The following is a 19,701-nucleotide window of genomic DNA, read 5'->3' on the forward strand; positions in this document are numbered from 1 at the left end:
TGATGTTGTTATCTATCACCCCCAGAACCTTCTCCACTCCAGTAGTCTGCCAAATACCCAGCACCCTGGGAAGCCTGCCCATGGGCTAGTTTGACCCAGGCAAAGTTTTCCAGAAAATAAAATTTAGGTGTTCCAAATAATTGCTTTTAAAACATCCCTAGCCTGAAGGTAATTTTACATTTCTGAGCTTTTACTCTGTTGCTTAATTTAAAACAACCAAACAAAACAAAACCAGAAATTTAAAAAACAGTTGATGGAAAGAAAACTATTACTTTATTGCATTGTTTGTTGAGAAGAGAGATATATGCATTAAGAACAGATCAAAGTATGTTTGCCTACAGTACTTGTATAGATTAGATCCTTTTGAATCTACTAGGACCATGCAGCCATTGGCACTCCCTTTAATCTCCTGTTGTTGAGATTGTGAAGGAAATTAGAATTACAGCCTACCCTCGAGTTCATTCATCCTTGAGAAGCATGACTGATTCACAGGTCACATTGTGTGAACAACACATTGTGAAGATTGTACAAATTACTGTAACATGAACAATCACTCTTTAATCTTTAGATTTCATATAGATAAGCAATTTTTCTAGACAGCAGGGACCTGATTGCCTGGATGTAAGTAAAATGATTCCTTCAGTGATTCCACTTGACAAATCGAAACTACACTTTGCACACTAGATGACACTCAGCTAAGAACAAAAAAAAAAGCCACAAGCTCCAGACTATTCCCTGCACATATATTATCTAGGCAGGCTACACCTATCACTCATATTAAGCTACAACATGGGCTGAGACAGATCCCTTCTCAAAGGAACTTTAACAAGAGGCAAAGCAACTAAGATTGACTTGCATCCTGTTGTATAGACCTAACAAAGATGACGTAGTTATAGATAGCAGATTATGCTGGTTTTGGTTGGGATAGAGTTAATTTTTTCCATAGTACCTTGCATGGGGCTATGTTTTGGATTTGTGTTGGAAAGTGTTGGTAATACAGAGATGTTTCCCTTACTGCTGAGCAGTGCTCACACAGCGTCAAAGCCTTTTCTGCTCCTCACTCCACCCCACTCACGAGCAGGCTGGGGGTATGCAAGAAGTTGGGAGGGAACACAGCTGGGACAGCTGACCCTCACTGACCAAAGGGATATGCCATACCATGTGAAATCAACCTCACCATATAAAGCTGGGGGAGGAAGGAACAGTTGGGGGGGACATTTGGAGTTATGGCATTTGTCCTCCCAAGTAACCATTACACATGACGGAGCCCTGCTTTCCTGGAGACGCCTGCCGAGAGGAAGTGATGAATTAATTCCTTGTTTTGCTTCGCTTGCGCATGTGGCTTTTGCTTTATTTGTTAAACTGTCTTTATCTCAACCCATGAGTTTTCACACTGTTATCTCTCCAATCCTCTCCCCCCGCCCCCATCCCATAGGACAGGGAGTGAGCAAGCGGCTGTGTGGGGCTTAGTTGCCAGCTGGGGTTAAACCATGACACAGACATATGTTTTAACAAACCTGTCATCAAAAATTCTTTGTTATTTGCCAGATAATTACCACAACCACATAACAAGTGGGGCATTTCAGAAAGGAAGCTCTGTTGCTGCCTTTTACCAAAGAGCTAAGGCAGAAAAGTAAGCCTTCAGCAGCAGGTCCATATTAGGAGGCTGTTCTCTTATGCTGTGTACCAGCAAGCATTTTATCTTTAATTTCTTGTTTAACTCTCAGTGACAGGTCAATCTGATAATGTCCATGGAGGGGTGGGTGAACTTGTGCTGTTAGGACTCAGTACAAGCACTCCAAGAACCAGATTCCATCAGTAAGTGATGCAATGACCAAAAATTGCGCAAATTGCTCTCTACTCTATGTATTTCAAGCATGGACACGGTGGATCACAACTGGCAAGTTTTTCACTTGTTTCTGAAATAAAACAACTGTGGTTCTGAAAGAGAACAGCTGTGCATATGTAAAAATGACCAGACTTAGTCCTAGAGCACTAATACAAGATTGCAGAAAAAGCTTTTGGAGGGGTAGAAATATAGAGGAGAAAGGGCTTCCTGCATGGAAAGGAGCTGTAGTGTAGCAACTATTATGCTGCTTAACACTACTTGCTGAAAGCAATATAGCTGATGAGGTAGGAATCTAAATAGCAGCTAGAGATCGGAGCAGCATTTAGGCTTACCAGCACATTTAACAAGCGATGGTCAAACCAGTACTGTGATACAATATGACCTCTTCAAAAAGCATCAAGAGATTCTACTTAGAAGTGCATTAAATTGCACAGAAAGGGACCAGGAATTTGATTCTCTTTAAAACCATTACTGGTTATTTCACAAAACACAGACCTTCATAGAAAGACCCATCATGCCCTCGTTCAGAATCCTGTTCTCCATAAAGAAAAGATCTCTTCCACATGGACTGTTGCCCACGGAAAGGGAAACAGGCTTCTAAAGAGATAATGTTATTAAAAGCATATTGTAAAGAAGCTTTATCAGGAAGAGAGATATATGGCTGAAAACATTTCCTAATTCTGGAAAGACGTGCTAGTTATTCACTAGAAGCAGAGATTTTGTAGGATACCTGTGGAATGAACCAAGTGCAGACCGACAGGTGGCTCATCAAGCAACGTAACACACAGAACTGAACTTACCTTGTTCTTTCAAACAAGATAAGCTCTGTTTTGAGTACTCTAGTCCATCAAACAGAGTCAGTTCTGACAATCAAGAGGAAGAAGCATGACTGGACTTAAAATTCTGTAATGTGCTGTAGGTTAGGTCTAGGAAATAATCACTTGGCTCAGTGTCTTACAGTGGAGAGAACGCTCCTCAGTGCCAACACAGGTAACAGCGCTTGGGAGCACTGCTCAGGGACCGCAGCACAAAGTAACCAAGGCTGCTGGTACCACACTGGCACCTCCCAACCTAGATGCCAATTACTCCCAGGCTGTAGCTCAGAAGAAGGCCCTATGTAGCTGGGGACAGGAGTTAACACATAAAATTGCAATTCTGAGAATAAAAAAAAAAAAAATACACTGTTGAGTAAGTGATAGTTCAGTTATGAGTATGAAATAGTTAAACTATAATTTTAGCTCCAGAGTATTTCTTACAACATGCTTTTACCCTACCAGCAACTTTGTAGTCATTCATTATCTGTGACTGAGGTTAGTTATCTCACATATGACAAAGGGTGGGACCACATTATTCAACCATCCAACATCCCATATCCCTATCTTCACTTACTGCCTGCTGACACGTTTGCATATGCTAGGCCCTGATAGGCCTTTGGCATTTTAAGCAGCATAAGCACAGTGTCAAGCAGTCAAGTAGTATGAGCAATAATTTTGAATATTTTTAAGTCCTTCAAGTTCCTTTCAGTTTTTTTTCTTGCCTTTTTTTTTTAAAAAAAAAAAAAAAAACAAACATAATGATCCTCCCTAAACTCAAACTGTGCTAAAGATTCTGCTACTTGCTATCTGAACATATTTATATTGTATTCTTGCCGCAGGCTTGATTTTGACCCTACTGACACAAATAACATGAGCAAATTATGATACAGCCAGGTATTAGTCTCTCCAAATTCAGTAAGAGGCCTGGGTAAATAAAAAGCAACAGCTATCAGCCAATGATGCCTCTTGGCTGAGTAGTACTTGCTGGCATGAAAGGGGATTCACTTTTAACCAAGTCCAGAGGGCATCTGATCAAGAGTTCTTCCCCTACACTACACTCCAGAAGCTGGAGGATTAGTCTCAGACTGGAAATTTTACCATTGGCTGTTGGAGCCAAGGAAGAGAGTGAAGCAGCAACACTGAAGTTGGGTTCCAGCTCTGCCTCAAAGAGACAAGAAGCAATAAGGAACAACTTCTTAATCTACCTGTCACTTCTCTACACAGTTATGAAAGCTGGCTTTCCTCTGACCATGCAGGTCCACAAAGGCATCAGGATCAGAACTAACAAAGCACACGGCCTACACTGAGCTTTATTCTGACATTTATTTGGTTGTCATTTACCACACAGATAATACAATTAGGTTCAGAACAAGGGAAGCCTACTTTGGATATAAGAGGACCTGGTCTCTGTCAAGACAAAAAGGCAAAAAATAATTGCAAGTAGTATATAGGGTAAGTCCACATAAGCGAAAGCAGTTCAAGTTTCCAAACCCATATCGTGGCATCACAAAAGAGGTGGGGAAAAAAAAAAAAAAAAAAAAAAGGACTAAAGACCTCACATATACTTATTAAAGGAGAATAAAAAAAATAGAATCATGTATTTCTCATAGCTTCTACAGTAACCGTGTAGTTTTTGTAGTTGTAAGTAGTATATCAAGAGAACTATGAGCTTAAGGATTGTTATTACAATGCTATTGACATTACTGTATTTTAATCACACTATATCTTAAACATACAAATCAATACATAATTTTGAAGTTGAACCTTCCAAAGTGTTTCCAAAAGCTACTGTTAAAATTAATTCAAACTCATGGCATGGAAAAGATACCAAAATCATACTTGCTAACATTTGGAGGGTTTAATAATCATCCTTTTAATAACAACTCATGAGGAGAGCTCTTTCCAACACAGTAAGTTTTAAATTTTAAAGGAAGTTTTGTGTGTTTATGTATGTACACATGTAAAGATGCACGGCTTCTTTTGGACTGAAATATTGGATGTTCAGATAAATAGGACAAGTCTGTATATAAACACAAGGACAAAAACATTTATAGGGAGATTTCATAATCACAGTAGGACATTTTAAAGGCCATTTATACTTCATTAATGCTATGCTTTAAACAAGTTCACACTTGTATAACATCTGAAAGATTTTTCTAGTAACATAAAAACCATGTACAATTATATATAATTTGCAAACAAAACACAAAACTTGTTCCTGATGAAAGAGCATTTCTCTCCAATCATTCTCTCTTACAAAATAGTGATTATACATGAACAGCCTCTTCTTGTGCCTAGTTTACTCTCTATCATATACTAAATACTGTTTTACCAAACAGTATACTTGATGAAACGATAGTTTATTTTTCACATGTATAGGCACAAATAAATTTTGCCGCAAATTTAGTACCTGTTTTACACAGACCAAACCCCCTGATTTCATAGTCATATTCTACTCTCACGGGATCATATCTAACTTGCTATTGGAAAGAATAAGCAGAATACAGAAGTGTGAACATCATTAGTAAGACTGTAAAACAAGAGGAGTGCTTTGACTCTTCTATATAGCTTACAAAATACATCAAATTTGTGCTTCAGACACATATTTGTGAGTGAGTAAATTTACAAATTATAATGCAGTGTAGCAAAAAGGTGAACATGTTTTTAAGCACACAGAATGAAGGACAGGAGACGACGAGAACGGTAATGAATACACATGCTATATAAACACTTTACGGCTCTAGCAGTAATATAAGAGGCCAGCAAGAAGGTTTTGGTTTTTTGGGGGGTTTTTGTTTGGTTGGTTGGTTGGTTTTTTTGTTGTTTTTTTTTTTTTTTTTTTTTTTTGGGGGGGGGGGTGTTGTTTGTTTTTTTGTTTGTTTGGTTTGGTTTGTTTCTTTTGTTTGTTTGTTTGGGGTTTTTTTGTTGGATTTTTTTTTTTGTGTGTGTGGGTTTATTTACACACACATGCAATTAGTAACAGCAAGAAATAAAAGTTGTGGACTGAGGTATTAGGAAAAAAAAAGAGATGACCTATGACAACTCTTTGTCATTAGATTCTTTACCTGTGTATAACCTGATGAACCTGTGAAGAATTCTAGAATATTTGCTATTATTGTTGTAATCCTTAATCAATAATCATCAACATGTAAAGATTAAATTAATTAGAAATAAAGAATGGTAAAAGAATAACTGCTAGAATCTCCATATGCTACACTAGACAGGTATGAATTAAAGCAAAAGTACTCAGACCACTGTTAGAGAAAATTAAGTTAGCAGGTGGAACATCAATACTGTAGTCTACGATAAAAGACATTGAATTATTTTTATACTTAGGCAAATATTTTGCATTTGCTGAATTATAGATATAGGTTTCAATTGTCCTATTCCAATTTTCAGTAGAATCTATTTAAATATGATGTTAGTTAAACATTACCTGTCCCTTTGCTATCAGGTAAGCAACAATCGAAGTATGTCCAAACTGAGCAGCCAAATGAATACAGCTACATCCTTCTCCATCAATTAGCGATGGATCTGCCCCATATTTCATCAGCTGTACAACCATGGATAAGTGACCCTGTCTAAATGTAACAAAAAACAAACAACTGAATAACTATACACAGAAAAACTATTAAAATTTGAATACAACAAATACATTTAGCAGTTAGTTACACTGCCAGAGCTTCCACACTTTGATTCATACTTTGAAAATAGTAATTGTCATGACCTGATTTTGCAACCAAGTAAGCAAAGTCATTCATACAAGCAAATTCTGTGCAGCTAATGCACTCATCACATGCAATTCACTTAACTGTATTGTATAGCAAAAAGCCAGTCAAGAAAAAACCCCAAGTTACTAGGTTAGAAATCTTATTTTAAGCGCATCTTAAAAAAATCCACATGCATAATAGAACACTGCAAGGACAACGTCACACAAAATCATCCCAAGTGTCATCTGCACAAGTGTTGCTGAACTTCAGAAGACTACAAAAATAAGATCCCCAAAGTAAAAGTAAATCAAGGTGACTACAGACTACTTTTACTTGACTCCTTTTTCGATCATAGCAATCATCTTCCTCTACATTAGAAAAGGAGAAGACAAAAACTGGACTATATGCTGAAAGCTCCTGTGGCTCAAACATACCACATTCACAGTGTGCCCAGTTATCAATGACTGGATTCATTCATGTACCTTACTCACATAAAATACAGCAATTTCATAGATCTATCGGTAGCAGATTTCAAGTTAAGCAAAAACACAAAAACAGAAAATTCCAGACAATTTCTTCCCACCTTGTTGCCCAGTGAAGTGGTGTAGAATTCAAATCTCCTCCAAGCTGATCAACGATAGCACCTTTTGATATATAGTATCTGGAATAACAGAAATAGTAAACATTATTGATTGTCTTGGTTAAACATAAAGGACACACAGTAAGCATGTTTGATGTTATGCAAAATTGGCAGTTACAGACCAGAACCTTTCCTTTTCATATAACTTTCCTTTTTAGAAGTCATGCATATACATTCAATTTTTTGCCTTTTTGATGTGGGTGGACAGAGTAGGGATGCTTCCTACTGTGTTTTAAACATGCTGCTATTTCCTAGTTTGGTTCTAAGGTAAAACAGAATAATTGCTATATATGTTAGTACAAACTGTGCTACCACCGAAGTATTTAATAAAATGGATTCTTCTAAAATATTTAGGGGTTGATGCATGAAGAATAATTCTGAATATTGGTAAAAGAATATGCTGCCAGAAGACTAGCATATTTAGAGAATTTTGACAAAGTGGCAAAATTATATACAGTTCAACTTGCAGTATGTACCACCACTAGAATGGCCCTGCTGAAGTAATTGTTCCAAGAGTTCCCATTTAAGTTACACTTTTAGCCAAGTACTAAGATTTTTACATGCTACTTAATTGTTATTAAAAGCATCTGAGTACTTAAAAAAACACTAAATGATGAGCTAGAGATTATTTTTTACTCATGAACATTTACAAAAAGATGAGCTACCTGTAGGAACAGAAGAAGTTACTAATTTAACTGCAGCAATTCATATTCATAGTTATTTGTAGCGTTTCTGTGAACTCTTTTTCCCTGCTGTTTTATATGGCACACTGAACTGGCAATATTACTTTTCCTTCATGAAAGAAAATGCACACCTTACAAAGAAATTAATGCTTTTAAAAAACTGGCCTTCCCAGAAGGCTTCTAGTTCTTCATTCACTACTGTATGAGCCAATGTATATAAAGAAGTTATTACTAACAGACCTCTGAAAAGTACTGTCTAGCTATAGGTTCCTAAGTGCTTGCACATTTTAAGTACCTGTGCCTGGAGACTTTTTGCTTTCAAAATATGTCAGGTATATACAAATGCTGTTCTCCTGCCCATACAAATTGTCCTTCAAATCCTCAGCACTGAGTTTCTGGCACCTCAATTTCCTCTAAGTATTTCAAGACACGGCAAGAAGAAGGGCAACAAACAGAATAATTTGAAAAAAAGTTACACTAAGCAACTAGCTTCTTTTTCTTTAGTGCTTATTGTTTCAGAGAGTAAAACTTCAAAACCAGCCCAAAAGATACTTCAGAAACTGCAAAATGCATTAGCTATACATGTGCACACTAAAAACATCTAAAGGAAAAGTCCTTTTATACAGTTTCTTTAGAACCACCAGACACAATGGAGTACTTCAGCAGACTTGCCAAAGTCATACAAACTCTGGTTTGTATCACAAACAAGATCTGGTCTGATCGATGCAGCACAGTCCACTCCACTGGTCTCCGACACCAAAGGAACAAAACAGCAACATCTCTCTACCGAAGTTAAGCTTTTGGATTTCTCAATGAGAACCACCACAGGTTTTGTGAAAGTCATGGTCCCATGTAGGTGAAAAGACAAGGTGTATATAAGGTAAAGGGACAACGTAAGTTTGTAAAGCAAGGTATCAGCTACTGAAGAACAAATTTGAAAAAGACACTGAGAAGGTATTTAGTCCCCCTTGGGGAGACGTTCCCAAGGAAATCTTGTCTAGATAAAAGACAACACAGAGAAATTCACAGTCAAGCTTGGATCCATCTCGTTGATGTGACAGCCACTCATGGGGAGGTGAACATTAAACAGATTGTCTTCATTCAAACACTGGTCCCCGCAGAAACACAGAATATGTTCAGATTCTACTGAACAGTAGCACTACTTACTGGTTAGTACATTCTATTTAGAAGGAAGAACTTGCAGTTTGACAACTGGGAAAAGATAAGGCAGCAATCTCCTGCCAGATGGCACATTGAAACATTTTGTTTCCTTAAGGGTGTTCTCAGACTAAGTTGAGATTTATCACTGCATTTCAGTTTTGGTACACATGAATAGTGCGATTTTTCTGCAAAACCAGACTATGAACTTAATCTCCTTGTCTAGGTAGATCTTGCAGAAGAAATGTTGTGTTTGGCGAGAATGTCCCAGGAGAAAGGAATAATTGGGCGATTCTACTCTGAGTCATGTAAGCCTCTATGCTAAAAAAAGCCAGGGGTGCCAGTCCTATTTGAGCAATCTACTTACATTCAAAGTAAACAGATCTGGTAAGAGGTCACCTTAAGAAGAAAATACTTCCTCTGATCTCCACATTAGGATCACTAAGTCTTTCCCAGGCATTTCAAAACTGCCCCAGCTTGCATGCAGTGCTTGTGGAATCAAAGTGCACACGGTCACTGTTGCTAGGAGGAAAAGTAGAAGACAAATCCTTGTCTGGAGAAAGTTCAACACAGGGAATGGGGAAACGCAGGCAGTAGGTAACCGTAGAGATATAAGGCCAGTTTTTATATTTTTACAAAACTGAGTTGAAGAGAGACCAATACATCACTGTCATGATGAAAAGAGAAGTATGATGTGCATGTCTGACACTTATTCCTGTTCCTATAGAAATAAGAAAAGGCTCTGTAGTTTTACTTCTAAAATATCAATGGGTTTCACTGTTATCTATGCTGAATCTCAAGTCTCACAATACAGAGAATAAAAAAATACTAAAAATAAGAGAAGTCTAATTCTAAGCCTGCACTCTCCACTGACGATCTGCTAAGCTACTTCATTGGGAAGACCAATACTCAGGAAGCAAGGCACTAAGGACTGGTAGCATGAGAGCAGACCACCTACACTTAGGGTCTATCCCTGTGATACCAAGCTTACTAGCCCACATATTTAATGAAATTATCCACTGCACACATTGGGCACAAATTGCAAAGACATCGGGAAAGATGTGGTAGGATCTAACAAAAAGAAAACCAGATTAGTTTCAATCTAAGAAAATAAAATAAATTGGTGTCTCACAAAAGAGAGAGCACACTATATGCTGGGTGATACAAACTAAAATAAATCAAGATCCCTAAAGACAGAGGAACTTGGAACATAACTACTGCAACAGGAGGAATGAATTTTATATAGTTACACACATTAGTAGTTACACGCAGTGTAGTAAACAGCAGGAAGAAAATGCAATGCAGTACATCACAGTGGTAGAGATGCATCAAGAAGGGACAAGAACTTCGACATATTGTTGAGGAAAAAAGAAGAAGTAGATTTAAGAACAATCAATTGTCAGGACTCATACTAAAATAACTGAGATATGGCTGGTACAATTAAAGTTATGGTGAATTAAAATTCTCACAGCAAGTTTCCATCAGTCAAATGTAGGTGGAGAGATCTTCCTAATATATAATAAAGACGTTAGTGGAAATCCAGATAGAAATTTAAGCACAGACTTCCATCTATCTGAATCTGACATTTTGATTTTGAACAACCTCAATATCTAATGTAATTGCTACAGCAGGAAGTTGTTCGCAACATGCTTGGAGGGGAAAAAAAGGTAAAATACACCATGAAATACTTGCATGCTTAAGTACTTTCACAAATTTAGCTTCAAAAGAAGACTAATGGGAAATTTAAAATCTGGTCTGATTTTACTCTATGAATGACAAAGTTCCCAAACAAATTTTTTGGGGCAGGTTTTTTTTGTTTGTTTGATTTGAGGTGGGTTTTTTTTAAAGAAAAAGCTGTAGAATACATAAAATGCTAGTTAACTAAAGAATTATGTCATAATCAAGTATCACAGAGGTAGATTCACTTATCTGCAAAGTTAATAAAGAAACTATACATACGTTAATACAGAAACAGTATCCACAGTATAAGCCTATTTTTTTTCAAATGCCTCGTGACATACTGATGTTTTTAAATGATGATAATTGTCTCAATGGCATTCACTTTTCACACCTTATAAAGACACATCAAATAAGACAAAATCTCCGTAATACAAATGTCTTCCAACAACTCAAATAAGATGAACAATTCATTGCACATAATTCATTCTGCATTCAAGATGGATAAAAAAGTGAGCTCAAAATATAACAACTGCTTTTAGATGCTGTACTTTCCTTAAAGAAAAACAGCTAGCTACCTGAAAAATTTTATGCATTTCAGTTATTTCACAGCAAGTTGTAAGATGCTAGCCATAAAAACTCAAGACAGTCCAGAAGGAAAATGGAATGAAAAGGATAAAAACAATAGGGTCTAAAAATGTACTCCCACAAAAAAAGGTTATTTGGGTAAACCAGAGTCCTGTATCACTTTCGAAAGAGGCTCTCTTTCAGCATGCCAGAAAGCTCATTGGTTATCTATCTTATAATAAAAGGAATATGCCAAACGCAGAATTATGGCTTCTGTGATAAGCGTCTACCCACAATAAAAGCATAAAACCAGCTGTGCTATCTACTGTATATAATAATAAAAAAAAAATATCTTTCAAAAACACTGAATTATTTCACAGAATCATTTAGTTTGGAAGGGATCCTTGGAGATCATCTAGTCTAACCATCCCTGAGCACTGCACTCAGATCATGTCATCTAGGTCCACGTCCAGCTGGGTTTTGAGTATCTCCAAGGAGGGAGAGTTCACAGCTTCTCTGAGCAACCTGTGCCAGTGCTCAGTCATCCTCACAATAACATAAGTGTTTCAAGATGTTCAGATGGAATTTCATGTGTGTTTTAATTTGTGCTCTCTGCCTCTTATCTTGCCCCTAGGTACTACTGAGAACTCTGGCTCTGCCTCCTTTACTCCTTCCCGTCAGGTATTTATACACACTGATAAGATTCCAGGTATTACATATTACCAGATATCGCAGGTACCCTTCTTGAGAATCTTATATACATTGACAAGATAAGCCTTCCCTTCTCTAGGCTAAAAAGTCCAAGCTCTTGCAGTCTGTCCTCATGTCAGATGTTCATCTTTGTGACCCTGCACTGGACTCACCCCAGTAAGTCCATATCTTTCTTGCAAAGGGAAACCCACAACTTCACACAGATGTCCAGCTTCAACAATTGCATGTAAAGGAAGGAACACCTCCTCAATGTGCTGGCAATGTTTTTCTTAATGAGGCCCAGTATACCACGGATGTTTTTTGCAGCAAGGTTGCATTGCTGGTTCACAGTCAGCTTCCTGTCCACCGGGACCCCAAAGTCCTCCTCATCAGGTTTAAATCCTTATCTATTTACTTATTTTTGGCTATTTAACTTTCTTTTAATAGAACCACAGGAGGACACAGAAAAGTCCTCAGAAAACAAGATGAAATGTCAACCTGAGATCTTCCAGAAACTCAAGATCTGGTCTGATGAAGGTGCCGGTGATGGACATACATGGGGATAACGTACTTAAAAATAAATGCAAAACATCTTCATTTATGTGTAAGTACACACGTTAATAAAAACTGTTTTGAAAAGTGGAATGATTGAAGATGTGCTGTTTATGTCAAATATTGTAGAAACCTGCGGATTCAATAATATTTTCTGTATTTAAATCTAATTGCATGTACTTAATTCATTGTTTTGTTACTGATAGAGGAAAACCCACTCATGTTCTATATACATTCATGATTTGTAAAACAGCAAGTACTAAGAATTATCCCTTCAGGATTTAAGCTCTCTATGTTCTGAAAGATAAAAATAGGTTCTGAAACACAGGTCTCGGATATTATGCTCCAGAATTTATAAACTAAAAAGCAAAAAAATACCCCAAATCCCACAGCTCCCACTATTAAAGATTTTGTTATTACTTGCAAGGAGAGGTGCTGCACCGTTACCTTTTGTAACAGCTGTGTTTTTAAAGAAGTTACTAAACTTCTTGAAATGCTGAATGAAGTATGAATTGCCCCTTGCATCATACTAATCTTACTTATTCAAAAACATTCACTACTCATCTAGCATCAAACTTCCCTTCCTCAAAAAAGAAATTGGGCATTTCAACAAGTATACTAGAGTATAAAGAAACTGCACATGCAGTTGAATAGCTGTTCCACAGATTTATCTCATCTGAGAAGAGTCTAAGTTTGACTTCCGGCCATAGAACATGTGTTATTTCTATTCACTGTGTCATCAAACCATTCCTGCTAAAATTAGGTCTTCTAACTTCTCCCCCCCCTCAAATTTCAAGACCAAAACCTGAGATTTTAAGAGACTTAAGATTATTTCACAACTTAAAACAAATCAACATTTTTAAGAACATGATTAGCTTATGTTTAACTTGAAGTGTAATACATACTTCACCAGATCTATCCTGTTGTTGATTGCAGCCCAGTGGAGAAGCGTTACGTTTTCTTTGTCTGGCTGTCGTACATCATAACCTGCTTCCACCAGCTCTCTACATCGTTCGTATATTCCATACCTTGAAGAAGAAAATGAGATTTTTCAAAGCTATTACCTTTGATGGAAATGCATTCAGCAAACACCATACTTATGGTCACAATAATAAAGCTTAAAAAGAAGAAAAATTAAGAAGAAACTTTACTTTCTGTTTCTATATGATTACCAATTTCTTGCAACAAAAAGTTTCCACTGGCAGAAGTTGTATCAGTCAATTTTAAGAAAACTTGTCTCCACAGAAGCTATACAGCAGAGCAAGGTGAAATACTGATCAGTATACCAAAAACAAATACAACTTTTCTCTTCCCAGGAACCCCACTACGTTTGTTTCTTCCACCTCTGTTCTCCTTCCTTTCCATCTCTTAAAGAGCAAAACAGCTTATCGAACTGATTTGACTGTATCTTCCTAAAATTTAGCAGATGACAAGATCACCAGGTCAACTACAAATACTAACAGAGCTCAAACACTTTACATTTTTTTTTCTCAGATAACAAATAGCAAAGTTTCTGACATAAGTTATTACCATTTTTTTTATACTGCTTCAAAATTCTATAATATAAAATTAATTCTTTCATTTAAGATGACTATTAAATGTGAGCTACATTCATTTGAAAAAGGAATCATAAACATTACTTAGGCATCTAGTGCAGGAATAACTCCAACATTAAAGAATGTTTCTCTTGATGCTTACAGTGTTTTAGCAAATATTTTAGTGGCAATAAAAGCAATGCAGAAAGGCAAGTAAAGATTACATTTCCATGTCTGCACAACCCACAGGGATTTCTCAAGTGTTAAGGAGACTGATGTGGGGGCACACCTTGAAATCAAGAACAAGGCCTTGTGACATCAGAATTCCTCTAGAGCAGAATTTTAACAGCCTCTCAAAGTTGGAATTTAAGTAAATTTTCCTTATGCTGCTTCTATGTTCTACTTTCTGCAGAAGAAAAAGCCTTAGACAGCTTATGGCCCTTTTGCTCCACTTGTTCAGCTTGCATAACTGATGCAGAAACCATTCTTCCAGGGTAGTTACCATGTTTACTTTTTCTTTCATGTATTTGAATAGATCCTCAATCTGGAGGTAAGTGAAACTTCGAATGGCTCAAGTCAACAAGCCTTGGGAATGCTTTCCAAGCCTATCACAGGTTTGAAGCACATAAATTAGCTGCACACTTATTTAAAAAGAAGTACTAGACATAAGTCCACTTAAGATCATGTTTTCAATTTCTTAGAGAAGTTGTACTAGAAATTATGAAAAATACTAGAAATTGCTGTCCTACCTATAATACTTCTAAACATTACAAAAGATCAGAACAAAGACTATTGCGTGCAGTACATATCAACTGGCAACAAGCCTGTAAAATTTTGTCCCTCAGACTGAGTAAAAAAGCAGCAGCCATGAATAATTTTGACAACAAAAGTTCTTTTTTAATCAGTTCGGGGCGAAGGGGAGAAAAGAGGTTTGGCTTATGAAACCTTAAAAATATGCAAGCAGCTAGACAAGATACACATGCTCAGACACACATAACTGCCAGGAACACTGATAAGGTTCTAAGTCTGGCCAATCTTGAGGCACACTGTCTCACCCAGTCTAGATCAGCAGCACGGCCTGGTGAGAGCTTGTTCAAATGGCTTACCACGTACCATTCCTGCCTTTCCTAGCCCCAGCTGAAGGGGTCACTGAATAGGTTATGACTACTAAAGGCAGATCAGCCGAGAATAAAAGTGAGAAAAGACAGTAGAACAAATGGGGGGAAAAGAAGGACTTTTGAAAGCAAAACAGCAAATTCTGATCTTACTGAAGTAGAGTCTCACACTTGCATATTGCAACATTTGGAGGTAACCTGGAAAGTGAGCCATATAGAATAGCAAAACACCCTTTTGTTGACAAACTGTTCTATTCCAGCCAGCTGTTATGACAACCGTTCCTACTGTAGACATGCCTGCTGCCTTCATTTACACAACTAACTGAAGCCATAATCTAGGGAACCATTGACCTATAGCCATGCTATTAGATTTAACAAACACCAGCTAAAACATCGTACTGCCTAAGACTGAGTTTAGCTGAATCTCATCCTGCTTAATTAACAACAAGCAGGAATTATATTAATAAGATATTCCGGGTTATTGGAAGAATACAAAGAGCACAAGAACACAATAAGGTCTATAAACATCTATAAAGTGTAAGAGGCTATAATGTAAACCTTTCATGCAATGGATTAGGATTTTCCTTACACATACTGGTTTTGGCTGGGAACAAGTTAATTTTCCCCCTAGTAGCTCCTATGAGGCTATGTTTCAGATTTGTGAGCAAGACGGTGTTGATAACACACCAATATTTCAGCTATTGCTGAGCAGCGCTCACACAGCGTCAAGGCCCTTTCTGTTCCTCACCCCACCCCACCAGCGAGCAGGCTTGAGGTGCACAAGAAGGGGATTGCCCATACCGTATGACACTGTGCTCAGCAATAAAAGCTGGGGGAAGGAGGACCTTCAGAGTTACAGCATCTGTTTTCCTAATATTAGGTGTGACAGAGCCCTGCTGTCCTGGAGATGGCTATCACCTGCCAGCCAATGGTTAGGAGTGAATGAATTCCTTATTTGCATTGCTTGCATGCACAGCTTTTGTTTGCCCCATTAAACTGTCCTTATCTTAACTCATGAGTTCTCACTTTTACCCTTCTGATTAATTTCCCCATCCACTGGAGGGGAGTGAGTGAGTGGCTGTGTGGGGCTCAGCTGCCTGTCGTCGCTGAACGACAACATTACCATTGTTCTGCTATGGTAAACCATACAAATTATTCAGATGAGTGTCCTATCTAGCTAACCACACAACACAAAATGAACCTCCTTGCCAGTAACCTCTGATACCTAGTTAGACCATGCTACCAAGATAGGTATAACCAAGCAGCACTGACACAGGCTGGAGGGGGGCAGCAGGAAAGCACTTGTTGTTTAGTGTTCCGGTGCAGGGGGCTTTGTGAGGGTTATTTTATTTAAAGGAAGTTTCTAGTCTTTCGGAAAATGTGATGCTGCTTTCTGAAGAACTTTGCTCAAGACATATGAAAATGAAGGAGAGCTGGGGCAAGCATGTAAATGAACTCTGCAGCCTGTTGAGGCAGAACGCTGCTGCCAGTGCCCCTGCAGAAGCCCTGACAGGATGCTCTAGTTATGCTCCACTGATATTTACAAATATCACCCTCTAGAATTTACCCACACACTGCTGTGAGGTCCTGGGCAAAGACTACTGCGTGGGTTCAGATACTACAAGGATTAGTAAGAATGGATTCCTTCACCAGGCTTAGCATCATAGACTTCCCCTCTTCCTCACTGGAAGGAAAACTGCAAGTACAGGTACTTCCCACCACTTAGCCACAAAACAAATAACAAAGCTCTGCAATACATCTGAAAACATCTCAGGAAAACAAAGCACCTTCCAGAAGTTACAATGAGAATGAGGTATTGTCTGGCAAAAAAGGATAGAAATTTACAACAATTTGCTCCTCTTCAGGAAAACAGCAGGCTCTCTACAATTAAATAAAACACCGATGCATTCATGTTTTCTTGAGCTCTGTCCTAGAAATTCAGCATTCCTCTGTCACGTTACCTACATTCACCCACCATCAATTTGCTGCAGCTGACTTCACCTTTCCTTCTCCAAAGGTTCATGACCCACTGTTAAATTACAAAATTAGGAAGTAACCTACTTCAGACACTCAGCATAACCACGCTTACAATGTCATAAAGGGCTCTATGCCCTTCAAGGAAGAAGAACGGAGGAAAAGATTTAAATCCTCACAAGAGACTGATGTATTAACCTAACAATTTTTCAGCATCTGGGTTAATTCTAGAGGCTGATGCATGCTGTAAACATCAACACAGAGTATAATTAAAGCTTACTATTGAGCTTGCCTTCTGAAAGAAATGGGACTAGCTCTTTCAGGGCAAAAATACCACTGTGCAAGTTCATTCCACTATCACAGTCTCTAAGCCGTTTCGGTAACTAACCTGTAACATGTTCTTTCTCATTGTAGGTTAAAGTTATTCTGAATTGAATACTTACAAAAATAGCATCCTAGAATCCTTTTGCATTTTAAATATGTAATCCATTTTTTAATCTTTTGTCTGCCAGAACATCAACTCCTAGAAATAGACACTGCCAGCTTTGCTGCATGATTAGTGTAAAATTTGGCCACAATATTAGGAAGGAATCTCTCTTCAGTGAGCACATCACCATGCCAACAAATAGTAGGTAAGCCAGGAGCTCACTCCCTCATCTTGCTATCATTGTAACTCCAATCAAAGCTGTTTTAACTGGAAATGCAATTAGTAGAAAAATTATTTTTTTCTTTACCTTTTGAAGAGTGATGGTGGTTAAATACTAACAAAGCCTTTCACAGGTCTCATGTTTGTGTTAAACGGTAAGACAGTTTTGTTTTCAACAGCAGAAGGATAACTCAAGAGCTGCTTAATGAACCATTAATGGTGATGCTGAGAGAAAAGAGAAATTCAGCTCTTGCTTATGTTCCAAAGCCTCAAATTGTCTAGACAGTTGTAGCTACATTACTACTATGGTTAAAAAAATCCCACCCTTCCATGTGAACTTCAGATACTTTCCACTTTCAGCAATATAATCAAACTCCATGGGCACAAGTGACCAAGCATAAAGAATGGGTACCTGTGTCACAGTCTGCCCATCCTCTCCTGTGAAGAGCAGAAAAAAGCCAGGAGTAATTGTCATTTTGGCCAACCCTCACCAATTTGAATTATTCCATATGTATGTTGCTTTTTTCTTATTAGTTAAGCTACGAATTATGAGAAATAGCAAGCAAAAAAGTACGTTCTCAAATGTATCCAACGATTTTTTTCCTGAGCAAGGTACAGCATATTTCATACATCATGCTGCACTATTTCACAATGCACACAACTTCATTTTGAATGATCTCAGTGAATGAAACTAACAGAAAAGTTAATCTTGCAATAATGAAATCATAACACTAGAGCACTAGGAATCAATCTTCCAAAAGTCACAAAAGCACTTGCGAATAGCATTAATGTTTAATACTTATGTTCATAACGGTTATTTAACATACTTTCAGCATAGCTGGAATTTGCTCAAGTGCACTACAAGCAGAAGGTGCCTATTGACTCTCAACAGAACCAAAAAATCACAACACAAGGATTAATGTGTTTCAGATTTTGTTCTCCTAGCCATAACCCATCATGTACTTCTCTATCTGTGAACAGTAGCTACTTTTCCATAGTTTCATGGCTTAAAAGATTTAAAACAAATCAAAGGCAGCAACTTTAAGTTAATATATTAACACAGTACTCTTCCCAAGACAACGTATTCTAAGTCATGACTCCAGACTTGGATGACACAGGGCTACTGGTACCAAAAGAGACACAAATAAACGTACCCAACATATCTCCACTTTTAAATCACTTATGACTTTTACAAGACTCCATTCCCTTGCAGCTCCACTGAGCACTGAATGATATCACAGAACAAAGACAGTACACAGCCCACCCTCTGATTTTGTGGAGACAAAAGAAATTCAGACCTTCCATGCAGTTATAAGTGAAGTACTTATTGAGTATTAGAATGCAATGCTCCTCCACTGCAATAGTAAAGGAAAGAAAGGATGACTTTTTGACTACTGCTTTGAAAACAGATTTTCAAATACACGAGTGGCCTGCTTCTGCTTTCAGAAATGCAGTGGAAACTTTATATGAATGAAACAATTTTGCTATAACTGAATATAAGATGACAAGAGATTACACACATATTGTAACATCTGCAAGATAAACAGATAGGACACTACTACTTTCAACACCACCTAGATGCCCTTGGGCATGTCTAGAACAGTCAGTGAAAAGGGTCATTTATATCAATAGATATTAAAACCAAACACTAAGATTCCTACTTCAACACAAGTTTCTGCAAATTAAATGTAGAAACACACTATTTTTGGTATAAAGTATGCCTATGGGATAATTTATCAAGAACATAATGGAGAAAAAATACAAATACTGATAAAGTCTCTGCAATGAGAACATCAACTGAACTGCTCTTTTCTATACAAAGTCTTAATTTCACTGTAAAGGTTTATTAGATTTGTAGCTCACAGTGTATGAGCATGTTAATTTAATAAATGTCCAATCTACATATTAAGAAGATAAAGCACACAAACAGTTCAAAAAGATATGAAACAATGAACAAATACTTCTGACAAAATGTGTGGAACTTGCAAGCTCTTATTTTCCCTTGCTGAAAAACATAAAAGCAAACGTATTATTTCACTAACATTGTTTTATTCCTCTGTGATCAAGTGCCAATAAACTCAACACCTCAA

General features: G+C 37.5%; 1 protein-coding gene across 2 annotated transcripts in view; it reads right to left on the minus strand.

Moving 5' to 3' along the window:
- Positions 1-19,701, minus strand: part of ZDHHC17 (zinc finger DHHC-type palmitoyltransferase 17) — a 75,606-nt gene that overhangs the window by 35,353 nt on the left and 20,552 nt on the right. For both annotated transcript variants that reach the window (XR_006165308.1, XM_042792475.1), the window contains exons 3-5: positions 13,247-13,369; positions 6,958-7,035; positions 6,101-6,245 (exon numbers count right to left, since the gene is read on the minus strand). Coding sequence is in view for 1 of the 2 variants with exons in the window: in XM_042792475.1 (XP_042648409.1) it covers positions 6,101-6,245; positions 6,958-7,035; positions 13,247-13,369 (346 nt within the window). In the remaining variant the exon portion in view is untranslated. The remainder of the gene's footprint in view (positions 1-6,100; positions 6,246-6,957; positions 7,036-13,246; positions 13,370-19,701) is intronic.

This window comes from Tyto alba, unplaced genomic scaffold (genome assembly GCF_018691265.1).
Source record: "Tyto alba isolate M040663 unplaced genomic scaffold, T.alba_DEE_v4.0 Super-Scaffold_2, whole genome shotgun sequence".
In the NCBI taxonomy this organism is placed as follows: domain Eukaryota; kingdom Metazoa; phylum Chordata; class Aves; order Strigiformes; family Tytonidae; genus Tyto; species Tyto alba.